Source organism: Ctenocephalides felis, unplaced genomic scaffold (genome assembly GCF_003426905.1).
Source record: "Ctenocephalides felis isolate EL2017-DRISC unplaced genomic scaffold, ASM342690v1 CF-g0.4_SCAFFOLD_01604, whole genome shotgun sequence".
NCBI lineage: Eukaryota > Metazoa > Arthropoda > Insecta > Siphonaptera > Pulicidae > Ctenocephalides > Ctenocephalides felis.
In genome coordinates, this window is record NW_020537758.1 from 7,307,666 (window position 1) to 7,335,630 (window position 27,965).

Below are 27,965 nucleotides of genomic sequence, written 5' to 3' on the forward strand. Positions count from 1 at the left end.
TAATGTAAGTTACAGTACTTGCAATAATATATTTGAAAACGTTTAAAATTTTTCGAGTATTTCAATACGGTACGGGAAGTTCCAGCAATTTGCCTTAAGGCACTATGCCATACACCACTAGTTACCTTTTAAACCTTTCAGCATAGATCCAAACTTCAAAGAGCTGATTGTTATATCCAAATCTTCCTTAACAGGTCTCACGTGAGATATAACTTTCAAAATCGTGCTGGGATTCAACACGTCTTTCAAATAACCTAAAAATAGTCAAATGAAAATAATCAAATCATATGAATCAGATTTATGAGGCAGTTCTGCCGTAACAGAGTTCATAAAATAGTGTTGTCATGGCAACGCTCTCTTATACTTGTTCTTGGTAGTGAAAATAATGAAAACGCCAGGCAAATTTTACTTAAGAACACGCAAGGAAGAATGTTATGATAATTGAATCTGTGATGATGCAGTTATCATAAGATTCTTCCTAGCTTTGTTTATATGTAAAGTACGCCTGATCGCAAAGCAAATAGATAGACATTTTCAGAATTTTTAACTTCCCGTAGGGCAAGTTATAGTAATCGCAAAAAAATCGAAAATTAAAATTTTTGCATTTCTCGACGTTTCAAAGGTTTCTGAGTATTTTGGCACACCTTAGAAAAAATGGATGTATGTGTGTGTGTGTGTGTGTGTGCGTGTGTGTATGTATGTGCGGATACAAATTTTCGTCGACCATTTCGGGAACACCGATCAACCGATTTGAATAATTCAAAGAACATTCGATTCGTATTGATAAGGAGACGTGCTGATTAGTTTTTTACAAAGGCAGGTCTAGCCGTTCCGAAGATACGGGGCAAAAAGTGCCGAAAACGGTAACTCAGTTTTTAAGAGAACGGAGCGTCCGATTTTAATAATTCAAAAAACATTTTACTTGTATTGACAAGATAAAGAATTGATCAAATTTTCATAAAGGCAGGTCTAGCGGTTTCGGAGATCTAACGAAAAAAGTAAAAAAAAGGCCATTTGGCGGGTCAAAAATGATCATTAGACATATGCACATCAAATTTTCAGATATTTTATAGAGATTTTAACAAAAAGTATAAATTTTGTTTATTTTCCTATGAGGTCCGTACCAATGTTTACGCGTTAGACGTCGACGCGGCGCTTACGCGGTTTGATATTTCGTCTTTATGCAGTTAAAGTAGTACGATTGCTTTGAAAAAAAGTTTAGATCTTTCAAAATATGTCAAAATAAAGAAAATAAAAAAAAGTAATTTTTTGTCTAATTGTTTCTCACAAATCTTATTTTTTCGAAGTAAATTTTTTTCAAAAATGTTAATCGTTTTTAAAAAAAAAATAATAATTTTTGGTACGGGAAGTTCCAGCAATTTGCCTCAAGGCACGATGCCTTAATTGCCTTAAGACAGAATTCCACTTACAGCTAGTCACTTTCACTATTTTATGAGCTCTGTTACGGCAGGATTGCCCCATTAGTCACAAATTTTTACTACTCACATATCAGCAAATTCCGTTTTTTCACCGCCATCTCGGCTGGTGAATTAGACTTCTTAGGATCACCCATTTGTGCAGGTCGATCATGCTTTTTGACACCACTCATGTACAAAGATAGTTGGTATTTCATCATATTGGCCCCCAAGATGTCTTTGGATGATGGACATGTTTGATTTTGGGCAAACGTATTGTAACCTGATGAGAAAAAATTGTAATAAATAATTGAATGTTGTGAGTAGGGTATATACAAAAACCGACATTTCAGAAAACCGGTTTTCGAATTTTAATTTTATTAAAAAAACCGGTTTTAACCGGTTTTCGAATTTTATATAGAAAATAAATTTTAGCTCGAATATTCTGTAATTTATTCGCAAATTTAGTGTAATTTAGAGCAGAATTTGACTGTATTTATTTATTGTTCAATTTTATGAATAGTAAACAATATTGTTTTAATTTTAATTAGTAGAACTAAAAAATAATAGTTTATCTTGATTAAATAACTTTGAAAATAATTATTCGTTATTCATGCATCATTTTCACATATGAGAATAAAAATATTTTTATGATAGTGAAAGAAAAGTTTTCGAATAAATTAAAATAATACATTTTTCAAAAAAAAAATCATTAAATTAAAAAAGAAATTAGATACATGTTGATACATACTTGTTAATATCAATTTTAGTTTTAAAAGCAATTAAGCTAACCTCGGGTATTGTCTGTTCCGAGCAATTTTAATTAATTACTTTTAAACATTCTAATTGTTTGTTTGTTTAATAAAATATGATTTTAAAAAACTCAGAACGTCTATAGAATTGCTACTTAGACGTGTCTTTTGTTTACTCGCGATATTTCCTGAACTAGAAAATACTCTCATACTTGTGACCAAATTATTCCTAATTGTTTTTAACGCCTGATATAATAATTCTAAGTTTTTTGTTCTTTAATTCGTGACTTCTAGGGTTTTAAACTCTTTTTTTAAGTTTGAGTAGAGGAAGTTACTTCTTCAAGAAGAAGTCACACTGATTCAAATTAATATATACACTGGTATAAAAATCTAAATTAATATATACAAAACCTTTCTGGGAACCATTGCAGACTGATCAAATGCTATCGAAATGATATGATTTCAAGAATCAAAACGCTTTCATCTATCTTTTATATTTGACTATATTTGTCATTTTCCATTTATACAGTAAAAACCGACTTTTTTCACTAAAAAACCGGTTTTAGAATTCCATAATTTTCGCCGAAAAACCGGTTTTTAAGACCGGTTTTTGAAAACCAACAAACCCTAGTTGTGAGGCTGGTTTTCTGGTGGTTTACCTGCCAGATCTAGTAGATGTATAGTTGCTTTTGTCAATACTGGATTTGTATACACCAGGGACTCGCAATAGATGTATATAGTGAATATTGCATTTGCCTTGTGTGCAGGTTTGTGTGAACACGTTTCATCAGTCTTTCTGCGAGCTTCACCTAAAAAAAATTAACAACGTACAATGTTCCAAAAATAAACTAGTTGGTATTGGGATTTTGCCTTGAGGCAAGTTACATGAACTTTCCGATATGTGCAAATAATCGACTTAATCAATAAAAAATAAATTAATTTATGAGCGATCAAAAGTATTCGGAGTGGATTTATTACACATAATTGAAAACGAACGAACACGTTAACTCGGAGAATTTTTTAGAAGCAAATTTTCAAAAATCAATATTTTTTATAATTGAACCAGTTACCGTAGGACTCTAATGGTTTAGTATGTTCATTAAGACCAAGTACTCTATCGTTATACCAAGTAAATCGTCTAATTTAATTGTAACATTCGTCAAAAAAACTCATTTTCTCAAACTTTGATGAATTTTTAAAATTAAACTACTTGTCGTAAGGCCGTAATATTTTAGTAAGTTTTATAAGTCCATGCTATATATCCCCCCCAAAAAGTTCCATAAAAATCGGCACCAATTTTTTTTTCAACAGTTAATTACAAGAAAACGGCTCGGTAGATTTTTACCTAAAACTAATCAGTATCATTCCCAAAAAATATCTTTCGAACAGTTTTTGATTTTTTAAAATCGGTTCGGTAGTATGAGTTTAAATGTGGACGAAAGATTTAACACTTTTTTCTAAATTACAAAGAAACGGCTCGGCAGATTGTCTCACAAAACTGACAAACGATAGTCCTTATTGAGATACATCGAATGGCTTTTAAATTTATGAAATCGGTTCAGGCGTTTTTGAGAAAACGTCGATCAAAGGTCTAATTTTAACAAATGCCAAAAAACTAATATTTACAAACTAATAATACTAATTTTTTCAAACTTTGAAGAATTTTCAAAATTAAACAACTTGTCGTAGGGCCGTAATATTTTAGTATGATCTAGAAGACTATGGTATCTACCGTCAAAAAAAAATCATAAAAATCGTCGAAAGAAAAAATTTCAACACTTTATTACAAGAAAACGGCCCGGCCGATCTTTACCAAAAATTAATCAGCACGATTTCCAACCAACATCTTTCGAACGGTTTTTGAATTTTCAAAATCGATTCAGAACTCCGGGCTAAAACGTGGACGAAAAATTTTTTACTTTTCTGCTATTTACAAAGAAACGGCTTGGCTGATCGTCGCGCAAAATTGATCGCGATACATCGAATGGCTTTTAAATTTTTGAAATCGGTGTAGCTGTTTTTGAGAAAATGTCGAAACACACACAAATACTTTTTCCAAATTTGGTCTCATTCGATTCAGAATGGCTTGAAACGTCGAGAAAACATAAAATCAGCGATTCGGATTTTTTTATGAAAACATAAACTTCTCCTTCGGGAAGTTAAAAATCAATTTTTATCACTTACCCAAAAACAGCAATCTCCAAGCCTCATACAACTCGTGCACTTTACAAATATTGACGCCCTCAAACCACTTCTCACGCACGCCTCTGGTCGTGGCTCTTTTGCAACGTTTCGGATACCCATCACAGTCATCATCACAGTCTTTTTTCTTTTTTCCTGTTTTTTTACGTTCTTCTGAACAGGGTTTGAGCAAATCGCACCACGTCCAATCGTCTAATTCGATGAAACTTATACGAAAGGCGACTCTGGCCAAATTTTTGTCACAAAGATCTTGTTTGGCTTTGAAAAGATCGGAGATTAGGCGGAATGTGATGCCGCGATTTTGGTAGTCGCATCTGGAGTTGGTCAGGGTGAAAGATTTACCTGGGAAAAATAATAAGTAGTTGAATCTGTGTAATAAAATTTAATTTTAAATGGTTTCTCAATTTACCGGAATTGGTTTGTCCATTGCACATTATGAGAACGTTGTTCCCTTTTAGGGCAGAATCTATGACTCCATTTGTACTGCAATCGTAGACTTCATCTTGTGTTGAATCCTGTAAAAATATGTTTTTCTGGTGATAATTGACCTCGAGAGAAATTATCAGTAAAATGGTAAAGTAACTGGTGATGTTTGCAGAAAAATTAAGAAAACCCTTGTCAATTCAGTTGGGTTACAATTATCAATATATATTAGGTTGTCAAATATCTCCCTTCCGCTTTTTATATATATACGTGTATATATATATATATATATATATATATATATATATATATTGATAGTTTTTTCGACGTTGAAACATATTTCAGAGTGACTAGCAGCCCATTCGTCGAAATAAAAAAGGTATAAAGTATAAAAACTTTTATTTATACGTTTCGACACAAGATGCGTGTCATCATTCAGCAACTACAATATTTGAAAATTTTATTAACTAATATAAAACAACAATATAGATTAATTATAGCATAGAGAAACATTATACACACCACAGGACAAAAACACTCAACAAAAATTTATTTTAAAAAATTAAACTTAATAACATATTAGATAAAAACATTTTTTTAGAAAAAATTATAAAAACTGAAAGATTTGAAAACTATTTAACTAAAAGTTATGAAATGCATCATTGTGAGCGAGAAACACGCCCATACCGAGCAACCAAACTCGACTGAATTATTTCAATAGGCGTATTGATAGGAATGGGAGGGGACGCATTAAGGACATTTGCTCGAGGAACGTACGATTCAAACAACAGTGGTTGAAGTTGATTATAAGGAAAAAGCAAACCATGTAAAAGTTAGAACAAGAAAAACCCTAATGTAAAAAATAATATAAAAGAGATAGCAAATTAATTTTTTGTTTTTTTAATAAAATCAATGACAATCTGGTAACTATCATGTAAAAGATGGGATGAATTGCGTTTATTAACACAAGAGGAGGAATTTAATGAAATAAAAAAGGATTCAGCAAATTTTCTAAGGTCACTATTTTTTTCGATATAAAGAATAACCGGATGTGAAGTGTTAAAAGTGTGATTGAGATTGAGCATATGATCTGAAAACATAGTTTTGAATTGGTTTGGATTTTTTGAGTTATAAATATGTTGATTAACTCTCTTATAAATATACTGGGAACTTTCTCCAATATAACACATGTTGCAATCATTGCAATCCAACCTGTAAACAGAATCGGTGACCCTATCAGACGGGGTTCCAGACTTAAGAACCGAAAAAAGGCAATTAAACGTATTATCAAAACTAAAAACTAATGAAAACTAACTTCATTAAAAAATATGAAAAATTGCTTAAAAAAGGTAAACAGATAGTTCCTTTGTATTGGGCGGAAGAGGAAGCTATTGAAATTGAACAAGAAGGTGACAATGAATTATTAGAATTTGTTTGTAAATAAATTAATCTATTGTTAATGATGTTGTTGACCAAGTGCGTAGGGTAACTATTGTCTTTGAGAACGGAACGAATAAGAGTCATATATATATATATATATATATATATATATATATATATATATATATATAAAAGCGAAAGGGAGATATTTGACAACCTAATATTATTAACTTCCCGAAGGAGAAGTTTATGTTTTCATCAAAAAATACGACTCGCTAATTTTATGTTTTCTCGACGTTTCAAGCCATTCTGAATCGAATGAAACCAAATTTGGAAAAAGGATGTGTGTGTATGTGCGTGTGTGTGAACAGATTTTTTGCCGTAAATCGACGTTTTCTCAAAAACAGCTGGACCGATTTCAAAAATTTAAAAGCCATTCGATGTATCTCGATGAGGACTAGCGTTTCTCAGTTTTGCGCTACGATCGGCCGGGCCGTTTCTTTGTAAATAGCAGAAAAGTAAAAAATTTTTCGTCCACGTTTTAGCCCGCAATTCTGAATCGATTTTGAAAATTCAAAAACTGTTCGATAGATATTGGTTGGGAATCGTGCTGATTAGTTTTTCGTAAAGATCGGCCGGGTCATTTTCTTGTAATAAAATTTACCCAAAAAAAAATTCGACGATTTTTATGATTTTTTTTGACGGTAGATACCATAGTCTTGTAGATCATACTAAAATATTTTGAACAAGTCGTTTAATTTTGAAAATTTGTCAAACTTTGCAAAAATTAGTATCGTTTTTTGGCATTTGTCAAAATTAGACCTTTGATCGACGTTTTCTCCAAAGCGCTTGAACCGATTTCGGAAATTTAAAAGGCATTTGATGTATCTCAATGAGGACTAAAGTTTGCCAGTTTAGTGAGACGATCTGCCGAGCCGTTTCTTTGTAATTTGAAAAAAAGGACTTGTCGTCCACATTTAACCTCAAACTACCGAACCGATTTTGAAAAATCAAAAACTGTTCGAAAGAAATTAGTTGGGAATGATACTGATTAGTTTTAGGTTGAAAACTGTTGAAAAAAAATTGAAGCCGATTTTTATGGAACTTTCTTTGAAATTAACACAATACCTAAGTGCAACTGTTTTTTTTTCCAAAATTTTTGTATAGTAGTGTATAAAGCTATGTATATGTAATCGTAGTAAATTTTATCTAGTTTATGCTGAGCTAACTAAAAAAGAACAAAATTCTCGTGTTATTTGACAAAATTTGAAAATGTACCTCAAATCATCAAATTCATAAGGCAAGTTCATACTATGATTTTGTTTCTCAAATTTCTTGTACCAAAGTGTATGAAACTGTGTATATGCAAATTCAAGAAATTTTATCTAGTTTCTGCTAAGCTAAATTAAAAAGTCTGCCCAAAACAAAATTTTCAAGATATTTAATCAATTGCAGAAAGTGTCTTAATTTTAAATTCAAACTTGACTCATTTTCTCAAAAAATTTTTACCAAAGATTATAAAACAGCTTATGTACAAATGTAGTAAACTTTATCTAGTTTTTGTTACTTTAATTAATCAAGGGTGTACGGAACAAAATTTTCAAGTTATTTAAAGAAATATAAATATTTTTTATATATATTATGGTCTTATAGAACTTACTGAAATATTGCGGCCGTACGACAAGTAATTTAATTTAAAAAATTCATCAAAGTTTGAGAAAATGAGTAGTTTTTTTGACGTTTGTTAAAATTAAAATTAGACGATTTACTTGGTATAACGATAGAGTACTTGGTCTAAATGAACATAAACCATTAAAGTCTTATGGAAACTGGTTCAATTATAAAAATTATTGATTTTCGGAAGTTTGCTTTTAGAAAATACTCCGAGTTAACGTGTTCGTTCGTTTTCAATTACGTGTTATAAATCCACTCCCAAATCACTCATAAATTAATTTTTTTTATTGATTAAGTCGATTATTTACACATATCGGGAAGTTCATGTAACTTGCCTTAAGGCACGGTGCCATACACGACTAGTTTTCTATTATTACCTGAAATAGTCCATCGCTTTGGAACTTCCAGAATCTCATAGACCCAAAAAGTTGATTTCTGGTGCTTTTGTAGTAATCAGGCATAAAAGGTACATAAACAGATTTATCTTCAACGTTTTTCTTGAATAAATTCCAACAAGTAACATTTTTGGTCATCAGCCTGATGAAGAAGGAGCTGGTGGAAATTTCTTGATCGGTTTTGTCATCCTTTTGGTCATCTGGTGAATATAAATAGATATAAAAACATTATGATTTGATTGTAAAAGTTTAAAGAAATTTTGGATTATTATTTAATTACCTTCGATTTTATATCCTTCCTGTTCGAAAATATATTCGTGCATGTTGCATTTATTTTCTGCAACGTTCATGGTTACTTTTGAGGACGTCTAAATAATTTTATAAAAATATTTTTCAAAAAAATAATGACAGAGAAAGTTTAAACTAATTTAAAAAATGACAACTTGATTGGCTAAATTTAAAATAATTGTCAACTAATGATAAATAATTAAATTTTATGAATATATTTAGTTAATAGAAATTTACTGTCAATTTATGTGTGTCAATTTACGGATAAAAACATATTTGTTTGACATTTTTTGAGTTTTGCGATTTTTTTTTGCGAAAGTTTTAATTTTTCATTTTATTTTTTTTAGATATCCTAAGTACATGGCTCCAGAAGTTTTATTAGGAGGCCCTCAAGGCGATAATTATGGTCCAAAAACCGATATTTGGACAATAGGTAATAAAATTTATTTATATATATATATATATATATATATATATATAATTTTATTATTTTTTCAATAGGTTTAATAATATTAGAACTGAGTTTGCAGTGTATAGTTTGGCCAACTCTTAAACTACCACAGGTATGAATTACTTAAATTAATTTTCACTTATTACTAAATATTGTATTTTATTGTTCTTATTATTATTTCAGATAATGAGAAAAATTTTAAGTCTTTTGCCAAATAAAAACATTCCGGAAAGAATTGCACGCGAGCACAACTTACTCGAAAAATACCAGGTTAGAATCAATATTGTTAAAATATTAATTTATATGAAGTAAAAAATATCAGAAAAAGTTAAATAATAACAAACGGGGTCTTAAGGGTAGTTGCATGTACTTTCAACTATACACTTGATTTTTTTTACAAGTTCGATTCGACTTGAAAACGTACATTTTTTTACAAGTTTACAAGACTTGAAATCGTAGATTTTTTTTACAAAAAAATGTCCTGAATTTTCTATTAAATCCTAAAGAATATGAAAGATCGAATTCAAAGTCGTTTTATTCCAAACTTTTAGATCGGGATGTATATAACTGTTGGCATGGAATCATAGTAAATTTTATCTAGTTTCTCCTTAGCTTTCATATGATATTTATGACTTATTTGACAAAAACCAAAAAAATGTCCCGAATTTTCTTTTTGTTCCTAAATAATGAAATATCAAATTCAAAGTCGTTTTATTCAAAACTTTTATATCGGAATGTTATGACTATATTGATGGAATCGTAGTAAATTTTATTTGGTTTGACACAAACCAAAAAAATGTCCTGAAATTTCTATTAAATCTTAAAGAATATGAAAGTTCGAAGAGACTGAAAATCGTAGATTTTTTTTACAAGTTTGAATCGACTTAAAATGAAGATTTTTAACTAAGTTATAGTAATCGCAAATGAAAATTTTTATATATATGCACGTTCTAATGGTTTCTGAACATTTTAAGCAAAGGGCAATATTGCGGTTTCGGAGGTATGGGGCGCAAAGGGTGTAAAAACGATTATGCGTTTTTGAGAGAACGGGTCATCCGATTAGATTAATTCAAAAAACATTCTGCTTGAGTAAATGGCGTGCAAAAATGTTTTTACAGAATATTTTGTGATTTTGAAAATTTTCCACAAAAGAATTCAAAATTTCGAAATTTTTCATAATTTAAAAAGAAAACTAAATTTTGAAAAATTAAAAAAAAAGATTTCTTACAACAATTTGAGAATATTTCGAAATTAAAAAAAAACGAATATGTTCAAAAAATTTAGGAAAAACTTTTTTTTTTTTAAATTTTTTAATATAAAAATACATCAAATTTAATAAAAGTAGACAAATACGCTCGTCGCTCAATTTAATAAGCGCTTACAAGTTTACAGTATGTATTTATAATAAATAATCTATTTAAAATTATTCAAAACAATTATTGATTATTTTCATTTCTCGAATGTGTAATTATGGTACGGGAAGTTCCAGCAATTTGCCTTAAGGCACGATGCCATACATCACTAGTAAATTAATCATCTGTACATATTATACTATGAATAATTTCACAACTATTTCTAATAACATTTTTTCATATTTTTTATAAGTTTTACTATGATGTCATATTTGATATTTTTTAATAATTTTACAAATTAATATAAAATTTTATCTAAAACTGCACTTCATACTTTTAAATAAACAAATTAATAGAATAAAAATAATAAAACTGCTAAAAATATTAAAAAATATGTTACGGTTATGAATAAATAAATAAATTAATATTAATAATGAATATTTCATTAATATCACAATGATTTTTTTATAATATTAAATATTAATTAAATTACTATGATGAAATATTTGATATTATTTTTGGATTTACTGTATAATTTGTAATTTTTTTCATAATTATTTTAAGTGTTAATTATTTCTAAATAAATAAATTGTAATTACTGATAAATTATATATAATTTTCTTGAACTTTTAGATTCTATCGTTGATAAATAACATGTTTAGTTACAATTTTAAACAAAATAGTTATAATTTTAACTTTGCAATTCAGTTTATATAATTCTTATAAATGTTAGACAATGTTAAATTAGATTGATTAAGTTTTGTTTATTTACTTTTTTGTAAACATATATAAGTTACAGTAATTATAATAATCTATTTAAAAACATTTAATATTCCTCGAATTTTTTTATTACGGTACGGGAAGTTCCAGCAATTTGCCTTAAGGCACGATGGTCAAAAACGTAGATTTTGTTTTAAAAGTTCCAATCGACTCAAAACCATAGATATTTTTTACTAGTTCGAATCGACTTAGAAACGTGGGCTATTTGTTATATCCTATATTTATTCTTTGATATTTTTTTCAGAGTTTAGATAATGATTTGAAAGTATTTCTCGAATCGTGTCTGAATATTAATCCGAAAGAAAGACTTACAGCCGAAGAGTTGTTGAAATTTAAAATGTTTGATGAAGTTGTTGAGGATCATAAGGTAATTATATACATATATATATATATATATATATATACACATATATATATATATATATATATATTTATATATATGTTCATGTTTATATTTTTTATATATTTCTAGAATATTTCAACTAAAAAATCCACGGACTTTGTTCATCCTTTACTTCGGTGTGAACTTAAACAAATTTACAGTCTTTGGCAATTGGCAGGAGGCGATGTGCAATTGGAGTTGAAGAAACAAGGACTTTTGAAAAATAGGCCACCTATACTATCATTGCCAAAGTAAATAAAAAACACAATATTTACTACAATAATTAATTATTATTATTATTATTATTATAACTATTATTTTTTTACAGTTTGGTTATGCTCAATGGTATCACCTACGGTGCAGTTAAGGATCAATCGTCCCTGTACGACCCCAAAGTGGTTCAAATCCAGTTGACCAATTTGATGTCAAGATTGACACATGTCAAGTTCACTCACTATTGGCCTTTGTTGCATTGTCCCAAATATAAAAATGGTAAGTTCTTTTGTATACGTAGATAGGCCTATTCATAGATAAGGGATCACGTAATCGATTTTTCCAAAAATCGAAATTGAAAAATTTTGCTTTACTTTTAATTTTAATTCTGGCTAAAGTTCTAATGCTCTTTAAACAAATAATTTCAACTTTGCAATTCAGTTCATACAATTCTTATAAATATTAGACAATGTTACAATATTTATAATAATCTATTTGAAAACATTTAATATTACTCGAACATTTTGTTACGGTACGGGAAGTTCCAGCAATTTGCCTTAAGGCAAGATGCCATACACCATTAGTATTTAATTAACCGCATATAAATTTTTAATTAAATAAATCGTCTGTTAATTCACAGTATTAAATATTTATTAGTTCATTTCATTATCAATTATCCATTGGTTGACTTAATTATTTTTATTATTATTTATTTGTTTAGTTGATAATTAATTTATCTATTTGATTAACTATTTATCTATTTGTTTGTTTCTATTCAATAGATAATATTTACTAGATAGTAGAGTAATGTAATAAATGCGAAATATTAATTAAATTAATAAAAATAAGTTAAATGAATGGTTAATAAAAGAGATTGATTAAAATTAAGTACATTTATAAAAAAAAAAATCATTCAAATTAATTAATAATCAAGAACATTGTTGAAAATATAACAAATTGATAATACTAAAAGTACTTAATAAACCATCAAGTTCATTATATCAAATCAAGTAAAATCTGAAAAATTCATGGATAAACACTGCAAATCTAGTAATTTAATAAAAAAAAATTAATCATTTTTATTAAAAATTCATTAGTTATGTAAATTGTTGAGTTGCTAATTAAATTGAAATATAATGACATTAATTATTAAAATGTCTCGATGAGAAGGGGTATTTTTTTAAAACCTTTTCATTTATTTTATTTTAATTTAATATTTATTTTAATTTAATAGTTTTTAAAAGTCGTGCTTTGTAACTTGTATAGTAATTGGTGCATTATATTTTCCGTGTTTTTTGTTAAAATTATTTGTATGCGCTGAAGATTGGTCAAATCAGGACCCGAAACGTTTGACAATATAACATTTTACTTCAATAAAATAGTTTCAATTAATGGATGGACGCCCAAGAACAACTTTATTATAATATTTTACAATCTGAGAAAACCTCTCAATTTATATATATATATATATATATATATATATATATATATATATACATACACCTACCCCCGTTTTACACGGTACTCGTTTTACACGTTAATATTGCATTTACATGAAATTATAAACACTGAACTCTAATTTGCATATATCTGCAATAACATTTTTTTTGTTTTACTGTCAAAATACAACTTTACAAAATGCATATTACAGTTATAAATTCTTAGTAATCTGTAATGAAAATGTATAGATTAAGATAGGAACTTCCCGTTTTATGATCAAAACTAAATTTTATGTGTGTATTAACTAGTTTGCTTGAAATATTAAAACAAAGAGCTTCACTTATTGTTTTTAAATTTCGTTTTTTAATTTTTTTTTTCATAATTGATAGCGTAAATTTAACAAAGGCGAATAAATCTTCACAAAATCTTTAATTTATAAAAAAAATATAGTTTGACAATGGCAAAAGATGAAAATAAATAAACAAGAGAGTAACAAAAAGGTTATATCTTATTATTATTATTATTTGCTTTTATCTTACCTTATATTATATATACGGATATCCTTTTAATGAAAATACTATCGTATTTTTCATTAAGCTACTAGATGTTAAATTATTTAGCAGTTGTAATGAATATTGTAATTAAAAAAATATATCTGTACGAACCGATTTTAATTTTCATCCATAAAGAAAATCCAATACTTAATACATTTAGTTTTTCTCATATTTGCTTTATTATTTAAATAAATTAATTTTCATATAATTTTATAAATTTGTTCGATGTTAAATATATTCATATTTATTTCTCGATAAAATAGGCTTTTTTATTTGTGATTTTTGTTTAGAACGGATGACATCATCATTAATATTATTATTATATATTTAAATATTGTTACTGATAGAAAAACCTGATGATGAAACATTTCTAGTTCCGAAACGTCGTAATTAAACATTTAGAAAAAAAACATATTGTTTTTTGTTTGTTGGATTAACTGTTCGGAAAAGAAACCCTTATCAATTTATTAAAAAATCTAGAAAATAACAAATATATATATATATATATATATATATATATACATATATGTATTTATTTATTTATTTATGTATATATTTTTTTTAAATTTCAGACATAATAAGAGGAAGTACAGAGTTACCTTTGATCATTCGAGAACGCGATACAGAATATCAGTTCCATCGTATAATTTTATTCAACAGGCTACTAAAGGTAACACACACACACACACACACATATATATATATATATATATATATACACCTAAGTCTGTTTTTACACGGTCTTTTTGTACACGGTTTTGATATAACACGGTTTGAAAATTGAATATTTTTAATTTTTTTACACGATTTTATTCTATTTAGCACGATTTGAAATTTTATGTACTTAAATTTTTTTTGTCAAATTTATTTTTTGCGAAGTATGTTCATATCACAAAAAAGTATTTATGAAAGAAAAAAGTCTGAAACCATCGATAATATCGATAGTTTGCGAACACTAGCTTAAAGATTTAAGTGAATTCCCCTTTAGCGCGTACAAACAATTTTTACTGGTCAAAGCAAATGTGAATGGCACTAATTTGGGGGAATTCATGTCATACATTTAATTTATATTACTTTTAAGATTAGAGTTCATATCTTTTTCATCATTAATTACTATGCTTGTTAAAATAAGCATTATATATTTGATTTAATAAAATAAACATGAATTCTTGTTCTTAAAAATTCTTGTTTTTTACTAATTTTAATAGGTTTTAGAGATTAGGAACAAATCACCCATTTTTGTATAAGATCAATGTCTTTTTTTACACGGTTTTATTTACACGGCTTCTTCTGGAACCAATCTACCGTGTAAAAACAGACTTAGGTGTATATATATCCTTTACCATCCTTTACCTCCCAGGGTTACCCTTACACAAGAGACATGCTCCTCTCCGAGTGCTCAATCGACATTCCGCCCCTATATAGAGGTGAAATTTGGGCTTGTCTTCTCGGAGTAAACTGTTTGGATATCGAACGAGAAAAATATGCATCCATCGACAAGGAAACTCCGACACAGACCGACAGGCAAATAGAAGTGGACATTCCAAGGTGCCATCAGTACAATGAATTATTATCATCCCCTACAGGACATGCGAGTCTGAAGAGGATATTGAAGGCTTGGGTGCTGAGCAATCCCCAATACGTGTATTGGCAGGGGTTGGATTCGTTGACTGCGCCGTTTTTGCATTTGAATTTCACTGACGAAGGTAATAATAGATGATTGTAATAATAATAATGGGTAGTCAAACTTCAACTCGATTCAGGGAAGAAATAGTGTGAGAGGTTTTTTCGTATTTCCATTTCGCACCGCAGTCCCTGAGATGGGCTTATTAACTTTCTTAATAAGTTTAAAACGTAAACTTAAAATACAAATCGAGTTTTTGAGAAAACTGAGTATCGGATTTGAATGATCTAAAAAACATTCAATTTGTAATGATTAGGAGAAGAGGTGATTAGTTTTTGACAAGGGCAGGTCCCGCCATTTCGAAGATACAGAGCAAAAAATGGCAGTTTTTGAGTGAACTCAGCGTCAGATTTGAATGATCTAAACCGTTTCTGCTTGTATTGACAAAACAATTGCTTTTGAGGATAAAAAATTGTTCCATCTTTTTTTATTTTCCATAATTTTTTTTTTATAATTTTGGATTAAAAATTCAAAAAATTACCCAGGCTAAGCACAGTCTAAGCGCCACTCTGGTACAGATGTTTACCCAAGTGCGTTTAGACTGTTTATGCACTGGAGCACTTTTCCAATTTTGTGAAAACTATTGAAAAATGTGAAAATGCCCCCAAGCTAAGCACAGTATAAGTGAAAATGTCGCACAGAATTATTTGCAAATGCGCTTAGACTGTGACTTTACGGGAGCACTTTTTCAATTTTGTGTAAATTAGACGATTGTTAATGTTCTGGAGATAAATTGATTTATTAACTTCCCGAAGGAGAAGTTTATGTTTTCATCAAAAATTCCGATTCGCTAATTTTATGTTTTCTCCTGGACGTTGCAAGCCATTCTGAATCGAATGAGACCAAATTTGGAAAAAGTATGTATGTGTGTGTGTGCGTGTGCGCAAACAAATTTTTTGCCGTAAATCGACGTGTTCTCAAAAACTGCTAGACCAATTTTAAAAATTTAAAAGCCATTCGATGTATCTCGATAAGGACTAGCGTTTATCAATTTTGTGCGACCATCGGCCGAGCCGTTTCTTCGTAAATAGCAGAAAAGTGAAAAATTTTTGACCACGTTTTAGCCCGCAGTTCTGAATCGATTTTGAAAATTCAAAAACCGTTCGAAAGATATTGGTTGAGAATCGTGCTGATTAGTTCTTGGTAAAGATCGGCCGGGTCATTTTCTTGTAATAAAGTGTTAAAAAAATTTTTTTCGACGATTTTCGAATATACAATTGCGCGTTGCAACTAACTTTATTTAAATTTTTTGTATCAGAACATATAAAACAGTTCATGGTAAAATATATTAAATTGTATCTAGTTTCCAAAAAGTAGAGTGCCCTAGAAAAAATCTTCAAGTTATATGAAGAAATGTAAAAAAATGTCCGGTATCTACATATTGGAAATTTGTAGAATATACAATCGCGCGTAGCAACTAGCTTTATTTAATTTTTTTGTATCAGAACATATAAAACAGTCTATGGTAAATCATAGTAAATTTAATATAGTTACTACAAAACTAAAAAAAGTAGAGTGCTCGAGAAGAAATTTTCTAGTCATATGAAGAAATGTGAAAAAATAACCGCTTCTTATCAATCGATAGAATATTAACTTTATTTAAAATTGAAATACAATTTTTAACTTCCCGTAGAGTAAGTTATTGTAATCGTCCAAAAATCAAAATTAAAATTTTTTGCATTTCTTGACGTTTTGAAGGTTTCTGAACATTTAGCATAGCTCAGAAAAAAATGGATGTGTGTGTGTATGTATGTATGGATACAAAATTTCGTCCAAGTTTTCGGTCGCACAGATCAACCAATTTGAAGGGTTTACAAAACATTCGATCCCTATTGATAGGGAGATTAGTTTTTGGCAAAGGCAGGCCCAGTAGTTGCGAAGATACGGAGCCAAAAAGTGCAGAAAATACAATTCGAGTTTTTGAGAGAACGGAGTATCAGATTTGAATAATCTAAAAAATTATTCAATTTGTAATGATTGGGAGAAGAGGTGATTAGTTTTTGGCAAAGACAGGTCTCGCCATTTCGAAGATACAGAGCTAAATGTGCGAAAAATGGCAGTTTTTGAGTGAACTACGCGTCCGATTTGAATGATCTAAAAAACTTTCTGCTTGTATTGACAAAACAATTGCTTTTGAGGATAAAAAATTATTACATCTTTTTTATTTTCCATAAAATATTTTTGTAATTTTGGATTAAAAATTCAAAAAATCAAAAAATTACCCAGGCTAAGTACAGTCGAAGCGCCACTCTGGTACAAATGTTTACCCAAGTGCGTTTAGACTGTATATGTACTGGAGCACTTCTTCAATTTTGTGAGAAAACTATTGAAAAATGTGAAAATGCCGCCAAGCTGAGCACAGTATATGTGAAAATGTCGCACAGAATTATTTGCAAATGCGTTTAGACTATGACTATACGGGAGCACTTTTGCAATTTTGTGTAAATTAGGCAACTATTTTTTTTGAAATTGAATTCGAAATGAAATGACGATTGTTAATATTTAGGGGATAAATTGATTTATGATTTACATTTGATTTGCTCAGATATAATAAACAAGATAGCAAAAATAATGAAAGTTACATTATTTGTAATAATATATTTGAAACCGTTTAAAACTTCTCGAATATTTCATTACGGTACAGGAAGTACCAGCAATTTGCCTTAAGGCACGATGCCATACACCACTAGTTTTTAATAATATTGTATTGGGTGTATCAATCTAATTTATAAGTTTTATTCTTTTTTTAGCTCTTGCTTACGCAAGTCTCTCAAGATTCGTGAGCAGGTATCTTCGCGGATTTTTCCGCAAGGATAATTCTAAGGTGATTGGGGAATATCTTGGAAAATTTTCCCAACTAACGGCATACCACGAGCCCAAATTGGCAGTACATTTGGCAAACATCGGATTTATCCCGGAGTTGTTCGCTATTCCTTGGTTTCTGACCATGTTCTCACGTAAGTAAATCAAAAAACTGTAATTTATTTAAATAAAATAATTATTTATACCAAATTCTTTCACTTCAGATGTCTTCCCCATCCACAAAATCCTGCATCTCTGGGACAGACTTTTGTTAGGCGACAGCTCCTTTCCTCTCTACATAGGACTATCGATTCTAAAACGTCTCGAATCAGTTCTGATGTCATCAGGATTCAACGAATGCATCCTTTTATTCTCCGATCTGCCAGAACAGGACATAGAATCCTGTCTGGAGTACTCCACTGGTCTTTACGAGAGCACCCCCAAAAGTATCACATGGAGATGCAACGAGGCTGATAGGGGAGACCAGGAGAAACGAGACGAATTCGATATATCTGATGTCGAAATTAAGGATTTGCAAAAGGAGTTTTGTCCTAGGATTAGTGCTAAGGATTTTGTGGGGCTTTTGAGGGAACGGAATGAGGAGCTGCTGGCTGTTGATATACGCAGTTCTATACAGTAAGTGGAATTGATAGTTTTAGAAGTATTAGCAAGTTTTAAGGGGCACAACTAGTGTAACCGCCTAAAAAAGGGTGATTTTTGGGAATTTATATTAAAAAAACTACGTTATCAATCATTTCAAAAGTTTAGGAATATATTTATACATATTTTAAAAATACATAGTAAAATTTTTGAAGAAAAAAATTAAATATTTTTTAAGTTATCGTCGATCTCCAACGGCGCGATAAAAAAAGACCCTTAACTGCTGCAGTGATTCCGGCCTTCTACGTGGATGAAATAAAAAAAAATAATTCTCGTTAAAGTAGATAATATTGTCTGTAACATGAACTACGATGAAAAAAATAAATCAAAAATTGACAAAATGGCGGCGTTTTTTTTTTAAAAAAAGTCGAATTTTACCCAAAATTTTAGTCGTTTTTCGACTGCCAAAATTTGATTTTTGATTCGATCAAAAAATTTTCATAGTTCATTTTGATAGTTCATTTTACGGAGAACTATATAAAGAACATGTAAAAAAAATTTGATAGTGATCGGATCATTTGTTTTTGAGTAATCACTGCAGCAAATTCGGAAAATGCCGTTTGGAGAAAAACGCGTTTAAAGATAAAATCATCGTTGTACTATATACTGTATATATACTTTTTAAATGGCTGTAACTCAAAAACTATTTGAGATATCGATTTGAAATTTTTATATATTATTTTTAAAGGTATAATCTACCGATATATGACAAAAAACAAAAATCGATTTTTTCGAAATTTCACACTAGTTGTGACCTTTAAACGGTTTGCCTTGGGTAAATGATTTATATGACGAATTTGTACTAAATTAATATGTAATTTAAAATGTTGTCTAATATTATGAAGTCCTACAGCAACTCGGTGTACTTTAAAATCCTTTTGAACGTTGTAAGTACATTGATCTAGTTTCATTTATATAGAGGTAGATACGTTTATTATATTTTGTAACTTTTGAATCGTTTGTCTGGGGTTGTTTTTTCAATGGATGTTTGATTGAATTTTGAAGGACTAATTTGTTGTAAACACTTTAATTTGTAACTTTATGTATTTAATTTATATTAATTACAAGTTTTTAATATCGTATTGATTGACTTGATTTTTTATATGATTTTTGATTATATTAATATAAATCGCACCCTTTGATATGGTGCGAACAGGGGTGAATGAAATATTCTGTGAATTTATGCAAAATTAAATTATTGATAATATTGTCTAACATTATAAAGCCTTACAGCAACTCGGTATACTTTAAATTGCATTTGAAACTTGACAAATGTTCTAAACGCATTTTGCGCTTTATGCATTTATTGTAAACTAATATGTGCATTTATTTAGTATATTTCTTGTAACTTTTGAACCGTTTGTGTGAAATAAATAAAATATTCTGTAAATTTGTTCAAAATTAAATTAAGTATAATCTTATCTAATATAATAATGCCCTACAGCAGCTCGGTATATTTTAAAATCGCCTTTAAGCACAGAATATTTATATTAGTATGTTCATTTTTTATACTTAAGGGGGTATTCTAGTGTAGAGCGATGAATTTTAGGTCATTTTTAAAGTGTCGTAAAAGAAAGCAATGAATGATTTTACTATCCATTTTTTCACTATTTGTTTATTAATATTATTAAGATACAAAACAAAAATTAAAAAATAAAAAAGTTAAAATTTGTAAAAACTGGCAACTGATGAAGTGGGTGGTCTCAAAAAATTGGCACCTTAGTCTTGACATGATTTTATCCCTTCTAGCCATCGGAAATTCAAAAAATAAATAGATTATTAATCTACAATGATGTCGCAATCGGCTGAACTAGCGATGAGCAAAAAAAATTGTTTTACAAATTGGCGGCGGTTTGAAAAAAAGTGTTTTTTATTGTTTTTTTTTTTTTTGAGTTTCTCGAATTTTTTAAAAATAGTAAAAATTGGAATTTGTGGATAATCCTTGTTCGGGCTATAGATAGGTCTATAAACAAGACTCTCTGAGCATTTCAAGTGAATCGGTCGAGTAGAACTCGAGAAATCGTGTCAACAGTATTGAAAAAGTCTGTCCTGAGAAAAACGCATTTAAAGTTTTGCGTGAAGCGAAACCAGTATGGAGACCGAGTCAGTAAAATGCCTATATCTCCGAAAATAATTCAAATGTTCAAAAACCTTCTTGTACCCATATTCTTAGATAGATAAACTTTGAAAATATGAAATAAAAAAAATCGATTTTTTTGAATTTCTACACTAGAATACCCCCTTAAACAAAAATCGGTGCGCTTCAAATTTCGATACAAAAAAAAATTAATCAATGAAGTGCCTTTGTGCTCTAAATGGTCTACATTTCTTAAACCGTTTGATTAATCTGAATGATGTATTAAGCAAATATGTTCAAAATTAAGTTATCTACGACTTTTACTTGCAACATAATGTCGTGAAGTTTCTTGGTATACTTTTAAATTGATGTCGAATATTGAGTTATAATTCTGATGCGTTGTCTAAAGAATCAACATTGAATAATTGGATTAACTAAATAATATTTAGTTTTATTTTTTCCGAGTTATTGCAGAGCCTAATTTGTAGTTTATTTAATTTGTCTCACATATAATTTTCACGAATCGGTTTATCTTTTTTTTACAGATTTAGTCGGGCTTGTGTCACCGGCAGCATCAACATTCCTTTCACCTCTGTCCAATTAGACGCCAAAGATTTGGACGCCTTTGGAACCCCCGGTGTTGCCATTCAGAATCGACTTGGACAGGCCAATATTGTCGTTTTAGGCTGCGAATACGAAAACGTACTATTGGTAAGTAATAAATATATATATTAGGCAAATTAACTAGATTGTGCATCTATTTATTATATATCTTGTAACCCTCAAACCGTTCGTCTAACTTAAATCAATTGTTCTACAGATTTGTGAAGAATTTAATACCCTATAATAGCTTCTAATATTATAATGCCCTACAGCAAGTCGGTATACCGAAAATATTTACTTTTGTTTTCAGTTTTCCAAATTTCTAGTCGAATGTGGTGTGCCAAGAGTTTCGCATCTGCACGGAGGATTTAACATTTTATATTCAGTCACGCCAAATATATTACATGCTGCAATTAATTCTATAAATTTATAAATGAATTATATATATATATATATATATATATATATATATATATATACGAATTATACACAATATATAAATCAAATTTTAATAACGTACTGTTTTTTTTATTCAAGGCCTTTGTTAATATATATTTGTCTTTAAAATAAATAAATATACTTGAAAAAAAATCTTTGTTGCTCTCTTTTACAGGTTAGTTAGTCTAAATTACATATAGTAATTAATTACCAATTCATAATGGTAACTATTATCTGATATACAACTCTTTATTATATATAAATATATATATAATATATATATATATATATATATATATATATATATATATTATTTAAGAATATAGTTAATGATGAATACTTGCATATATTTTATAAATCGAAATAAATGCCATTAGTATCTACTTATCTGGATATTTTATTTATTAGTTTTATATTTCAGGTATTGGGTAATTATATATTATATTTCAAATGCCAAATCAATTAATCATCACGGTTCCAGTTAGTTTTTCAATTAAGATAATCTTCTAAATCAGATATAATTTATTTATTGCAATAATAAAATCATTCACTAAGTATGTACTTTTATAAAAACTTATAATTTAAATAACATATTTTTGTCATGAAATAAGTTTATTTGTTTAAAGATATTGATTTATCTATTTAATAACACTTTTATTGTTAAAATTAAAGATTCAAATCAAAATTGGTTCGAGTTTCCGAAAAAGAGGCGTTCGAGTCACTGAAGCGCCATCTTCGACCGAACGAACTCGCACGCTCTGTAGTCGCACATCTACAAGTTTTCTTTGCACATCTATGGTTTATGCCAGTCTGTGGGATGTCATGGCATAAATTCGTTCATTTTCTCGTCGGAGTTGGTCGAACAAACATCGTGGAATAAAGAGGCCTCCTTGCCGTTTATTGTCTGGAACAAAATTTGGTATGTTGTACTTGTGCCAATTATATTTTATTTTGCGGATTCACTCGGATTTTATTTCGTGTTCGACAGTGTTGCGCTAATACTAAAGTCGTATTAGTGCCATAGAAGCACGCCGGATATCTTTCATTTCATCATAATGTCTACTGTTAAATAAAATTATTTCGTTGACTATGCAAGAGTTTACAATCGAAAGGTGAATATTTTGAACTCGGTTATAAGAATTCCGGGAATATTTTTTATTCACTATTGTATAAATTCAACCGCTATTTTATAAACATTTTTATCATTGAGAGACTTGGGTATTTTGTGAGTATATGTGTATATATTATTCAATTTTAATATTTATTTATATTATCACCAGGTGCTAACTCATTTCGATTTGTAGATAACAAGAATTGCGTATATTTGACCACATTCATTCTATGATTATCTGGAGCAACTGAATTGTACACGGACACAGCTTTGGTGACGTATCAACACCATTTAATAATGTATCTCCATTAGTGTTTAGCATAATTTAATACTAATTTCTGTATATTACAGGTGCAGGTATGTTCGAGTTTGGGGCAGTCAGTTACTACAGTAGTTTTGTGCAGCATCTTTCAGTTTTCATGCTAATATTATTACTGCAATGCACTCATTCTGGCTTCATTGGAATTGCATTTGGCACGAATGTATTTATTAAACAGTGAATTGACCCAAGATATTAATTGATAATTTTAGTTTTTGCTTCATTTTTTACAAATTTACATAATCATTAAAGCGTTAGCTTTTACGATTCCGATGACCATTTGCATGATTTGCATCCATTTACTAACTAATAATACTAACAAACACTAACAGACACTAATCTATTTAACTACTAATAAATAATATGGTCGTTTGAATCTTTTAGGATTATGCGATGTGTATTTGATGTATTACATTAAATTTAAATTTTCACTGTTTTCAATTTTTGTTAATGCATTTCATACAAAACCAAGTGCAATTATTAAGCCGCTAGTAAATTTCTACAGTATATTTCTGGGCATCAAGATGAAATCACATGAACACTACAATATATCATACCAAGCAAATTGAGTATTGAACAGCCAAGTATAGGATGAAAATGTAGTTTACATTCAATATATTTTTATTGATGAATAATACTTCATATGTTGTATATTTGCCGTTTTGTAACTTTATAATTTGTTTTTAGGCTGTGAACACCATGGACAACTGGATTGATACGATTGAAATATTTTCATTTTTATGACCACAAACTTTTTAAAAAACTATGAATAAATGCTCTTTGAGCAAGTTCAAGTAAGTGACTAATAACCAGGAATTTAGCTTAACATTATTTTTATATAATGTTAATTTGTTTAATATTTAATTTATTTTTGCATATATTTTACAACTTATTACTGCTGCTCTGCTCACTGACTCCTTCACCAGGAATTTTTCCAGAAACATTATACCAGGTGTGTGTTTATCCATAATCAGTACAAATATGAACAATAAATAACCTGTTTATTTTTTTTCAGGTCCTTTCAACCGCTGCTGCTCTGCACTCTGACTCCTTCACCAGGAATCTCACCAGAAACATTTTACCAGGTATGTGCTTAACCATAATCAGTATAAATGTGAACAATAAATAACCTGTTTATTTTTTTTCAGGTCCTTTCAACCGCTGCTGCTCTGCACTCTGACTCCTTCACCAGGAATCTCACCAGAAACATTTTACCAGGTATGTGCTTAACCATAATCAGTATAAATGTGAACAATAAATAACCTGTTTATTTTTTTTCAGGTCCTTTCAACCGCTGCTGCTCTGCACTCTGACTCCTTCACCAGGAATCTCACCAGAAACATTTTACCAAGTATGTGTTTATCCATTACCAGTATAAATGCAAACTTTATTAAAATGTTTCTTTTTTGCAGATTTTCTCAATTCAACTATCACTGCCCCTGATGCTAAAAACATCATGAGTTTGGAGTACTCATTCATGTAAATGATTCGCAAGTGGTTTTTTTTAATAACTGCCCATAATTATGCATGATTAACTTAACTCTTACTAAATCACTAACACGACTAACCTCACTAACTTAATCAGTTATTATAAAAACCACTTGCTGAGTTTTACAATGAATGTTTTGCTGAGGTTGCTTGAAAGACAGCGCTGATTGATTTATCAGGTAATTTATTTTTTATAGTATATTTTATGAGACTTGTTACTAATTCATTGTTTTTGTTCATAGGGTAAACGAAAACTTCAAGCCAAGTAGTCTTCAACTCTCAACTTACTCAAGACTTGTTCTCCAGCAAAAACAATCGCTCGAACTACTATAATTATGTCGTCCCAAGTAACTACCTCCGTCTTGTCTGTCGTCAGGGCAGGTGTCTACTGTGATATATAGATTAGTTAAGTGCATAAATGTTAATGAAATAATGAATAAATATATTGTATTTAATTCAATTTGTTGTTTTAATTAAATTATGAGCCACTTTACGGCCAAATTACATTATGCTGTAACGTAAATTACGAAGATATTTAAACATTTCTAACTTGATAACAAAAATTTCTTGTGTTATCAATAGGGATACTTACTAAGTGCACTTTTTTTTAGTGTAGACAATTGTGCAAAACAGTTTCTTTACTGTTTGGGTGTTTGCAACCATCTTGCCGCATCTTGCTTTAGCTCTTTATACCTTTGCTTTTTGATTCGGTAGAAACGCGTTGACAATGGACTTTGCTTTTCTCCAAACACTTATGTTAGTCGAGTGCCTTAAACATTTAATACGTCGGACCATTTCTTTAAATGGTGCACTCTTTTTCTTAGCTATAAATATCACTTAATTTAATATCATCCTCTGTTATTAATACATATATATATATATATATATATATATATATATATATATATATATATATATATATATATATATTATTGTGTAATAGCAATCGATAATGCTGCATTGTGTAAGAGCGATGCTCAATTCGATATCGATTGCAGTCATTATCACAATCAGCAAATATTTTAAATACGCCATCGTAAGGTGTTTGTAGTCCCAGTTTAGAAGTATATAAAGTACCGATATTAGTTGGTACATCAGAGTTGTTTTAATCATAATCAGAGTTGCTTTTGTCTATCACAACATAGTTGCTGTTGGCCTCAGCAAAGTCGCGATATTAGTCGTCGTATGAAGATAATTGTTAATCATTGTAAGTGGGTGCTAATAAAGTATTGTTAAAAATAGTCAATCAGTGTTGTTCTTTAGAAGTGACAAGATATTTCAGCCAATATTTTAATAAAGAACTCAAGGCAATCCGAAGCCTACTATTACTATAACCACCGCTCGGTAAGGCTGTATTGACTAGGAGGTCAATACGAACCACGTTACCAACAACCCCAATACATTTCATTTATATATTATACAATTAGATAAATGTTAATGTATTTTAGTCGTTTTCATTACTGCAATTGTAAGAATAAATTAATATAATTGTATTATTAAATACTGTGATACATTAAGAGTTTTGAATAAAACTAACTAAACTTTATTTGGAGTGTTTCATTTCACACCATTTTCAGTATTATATATATTAGAAACACACCGTACAGGTGCAGTTACTATAAACTGATAAGCTAATGTTATCATAAACATTAATATACTCATTAATTCGTTCTTCGAAGAGGATTTATTATTTTGAATAAATTTCATATAATATAATTTTTGTAATCTAATTCTATGATGATTAATACTGTTAATGTAGTTATAAATTTGGCCATTTTAAATAGACTAATCTATGGTTTTTCACTCATTTTTCAATCACTTTAATCTATTATACTAATATTTAAAGTCTTAATTAGTTCATTTTAATTATTATACTTTGAATATTGGTAAGTTTTACTTATCTATACTTATAAAAAAAAATTACTTAACTATAACTTGTAAAAAAAAATTCAAGTTCTCAGTCTTGTGTTATTTTCTTCTTCTTTTGCACAAGAATATCTTCATTATTATTAACATACCTTAATTTTTATTCGCTTAATTATTACATTAATTACATTCATATTCTTACCATATTTAGCACCCTACCATCTCCTATTTTACTTTACACTACCTTACCATAACCTTACACTACCTTTACCTAATATTTACCTACGTTAAGAACTAATGTACTCTTACCTTGCTTACCTTACCACGTCTCGAACCTGCTACCCTGTCCTCTCCAGCGACTCCCACCTCCCAACGCGCGACGCCACGACGATCACATTAATAAACCGTTACAAAGTAGGTGATATTATATTAAACAAAAAAAAACTAACAGGTCATATGGCCCCAAAAAATTCGAGTTGGTATGGCCTGTGTTGGCGTAATTGGTAGAGTGATGGCTTCGTACCGTAAACGTACCGAGTTCGAATCATACATCAGGACAAAAAACGGAAAGAAGTAGTGCTGTTCGCGTTGAGGAATTTATTTATTGTAAGATAGCACAAAGACAAAATTAAGATTTAATAAACTAAGAGGTCATGAGGCCAAAAGAAAGCAGATTCGGTGTGGCCTGTGTTGGCGTAACTGGTAGAGTGATGGATTCGTACCCAAAGAGTGCCGAGTTCGAATCATACCTCGGTGCAAAAAATGGAAAGCGTGGAATTTATTTATTGTAAGGATAGCACAAAAATAAAATTTGGATTTAATAAACTAACAGGTCATGAGGCCGAAAAAAAGCAGATTCGGTGTGGCCTGTGTTGGCGTATTGCTAGCGTGCTAGCTTCATGTCAACAGGGTACCGAGTTCGATTCATACCTCCGGACACAAAACGCAAAATAGCGTGACTGTTGACGCTGTGGAACGAGGTATGCACGGAATCACATCCGTTCGAATTTGAGACCCCAGGCAGGCATGCTCCCTCGATCTCGATTGAGAGGAGAGATACGCGCGAGAATCCCGCATCATCCCCTAATGAACCCCGCAGCATCCCCAAAAAGGGGAGAGGGGGGACTATAGGGGGGTGTGGGGTTCGCGAACCCGCGACCCTGTGGTCCGACCCTCCCGAAAAAGGGAGAGGGGGGACTATAGGGGGGTGAGGGTT

The 27,965-nt window shown here is 29.8% G+C and overlaps 1 protein-coding gene across 1 annotated transcript in view; it reads left to right on the plus strand.

The window, feature by feature from the left end:
- Positions 1-22,796, plus strand: part of LOC113373288 (TBC domain-containing protein kinase-like protein) — a 34,437-nt gene extending 11,641 nt beyond the window's left edge. Inside the window, exons 3-14 of the mRNA XM_026613596.1 lie at positions 8,877-8,962; positions 9,031-9,092; positions 9,164-9,250; positions 11,357-11,479; positions 11,585-11,745; positions 11,823-11,986; positions 14,274-14,371; positions 15,062-15,407; positions 18,136-18,342; positions 18,412-18,823; positions 21,470-21,635; positions 22,638-22,796. Coding sequence (XP_026469381.1) covers positions 8,877-8,962; positions 9,031-9,092; positions 9,164-9,250; positions 11,357-11,479; positions 11,585-11,745; positions 11,823-11,986; positions 14,274-14,371; positions 15,062-15,407; positions 18,136-18,342; positions 18,412-18,823; positions 21,470-21,635; positions 22,638-22,796 — 2,071 coding nt within the window. The remainder of the gene's footprint in view (positions 1-8,876; positions 8,963-9,030; positions 9,093-9,163; positions 9,251-11,356; positions 11,480-11,584; positions 11,746-11,822; positions 11,987-14,273; positions 14,372-15,061; positions 15,408-18,135; positions 18,343-18,411; positions 18,824-21,469; positions 21,636-22,637) is intronic.
- Positions 22,797-27,965: the final 5,169 nt, after the last annotated feature.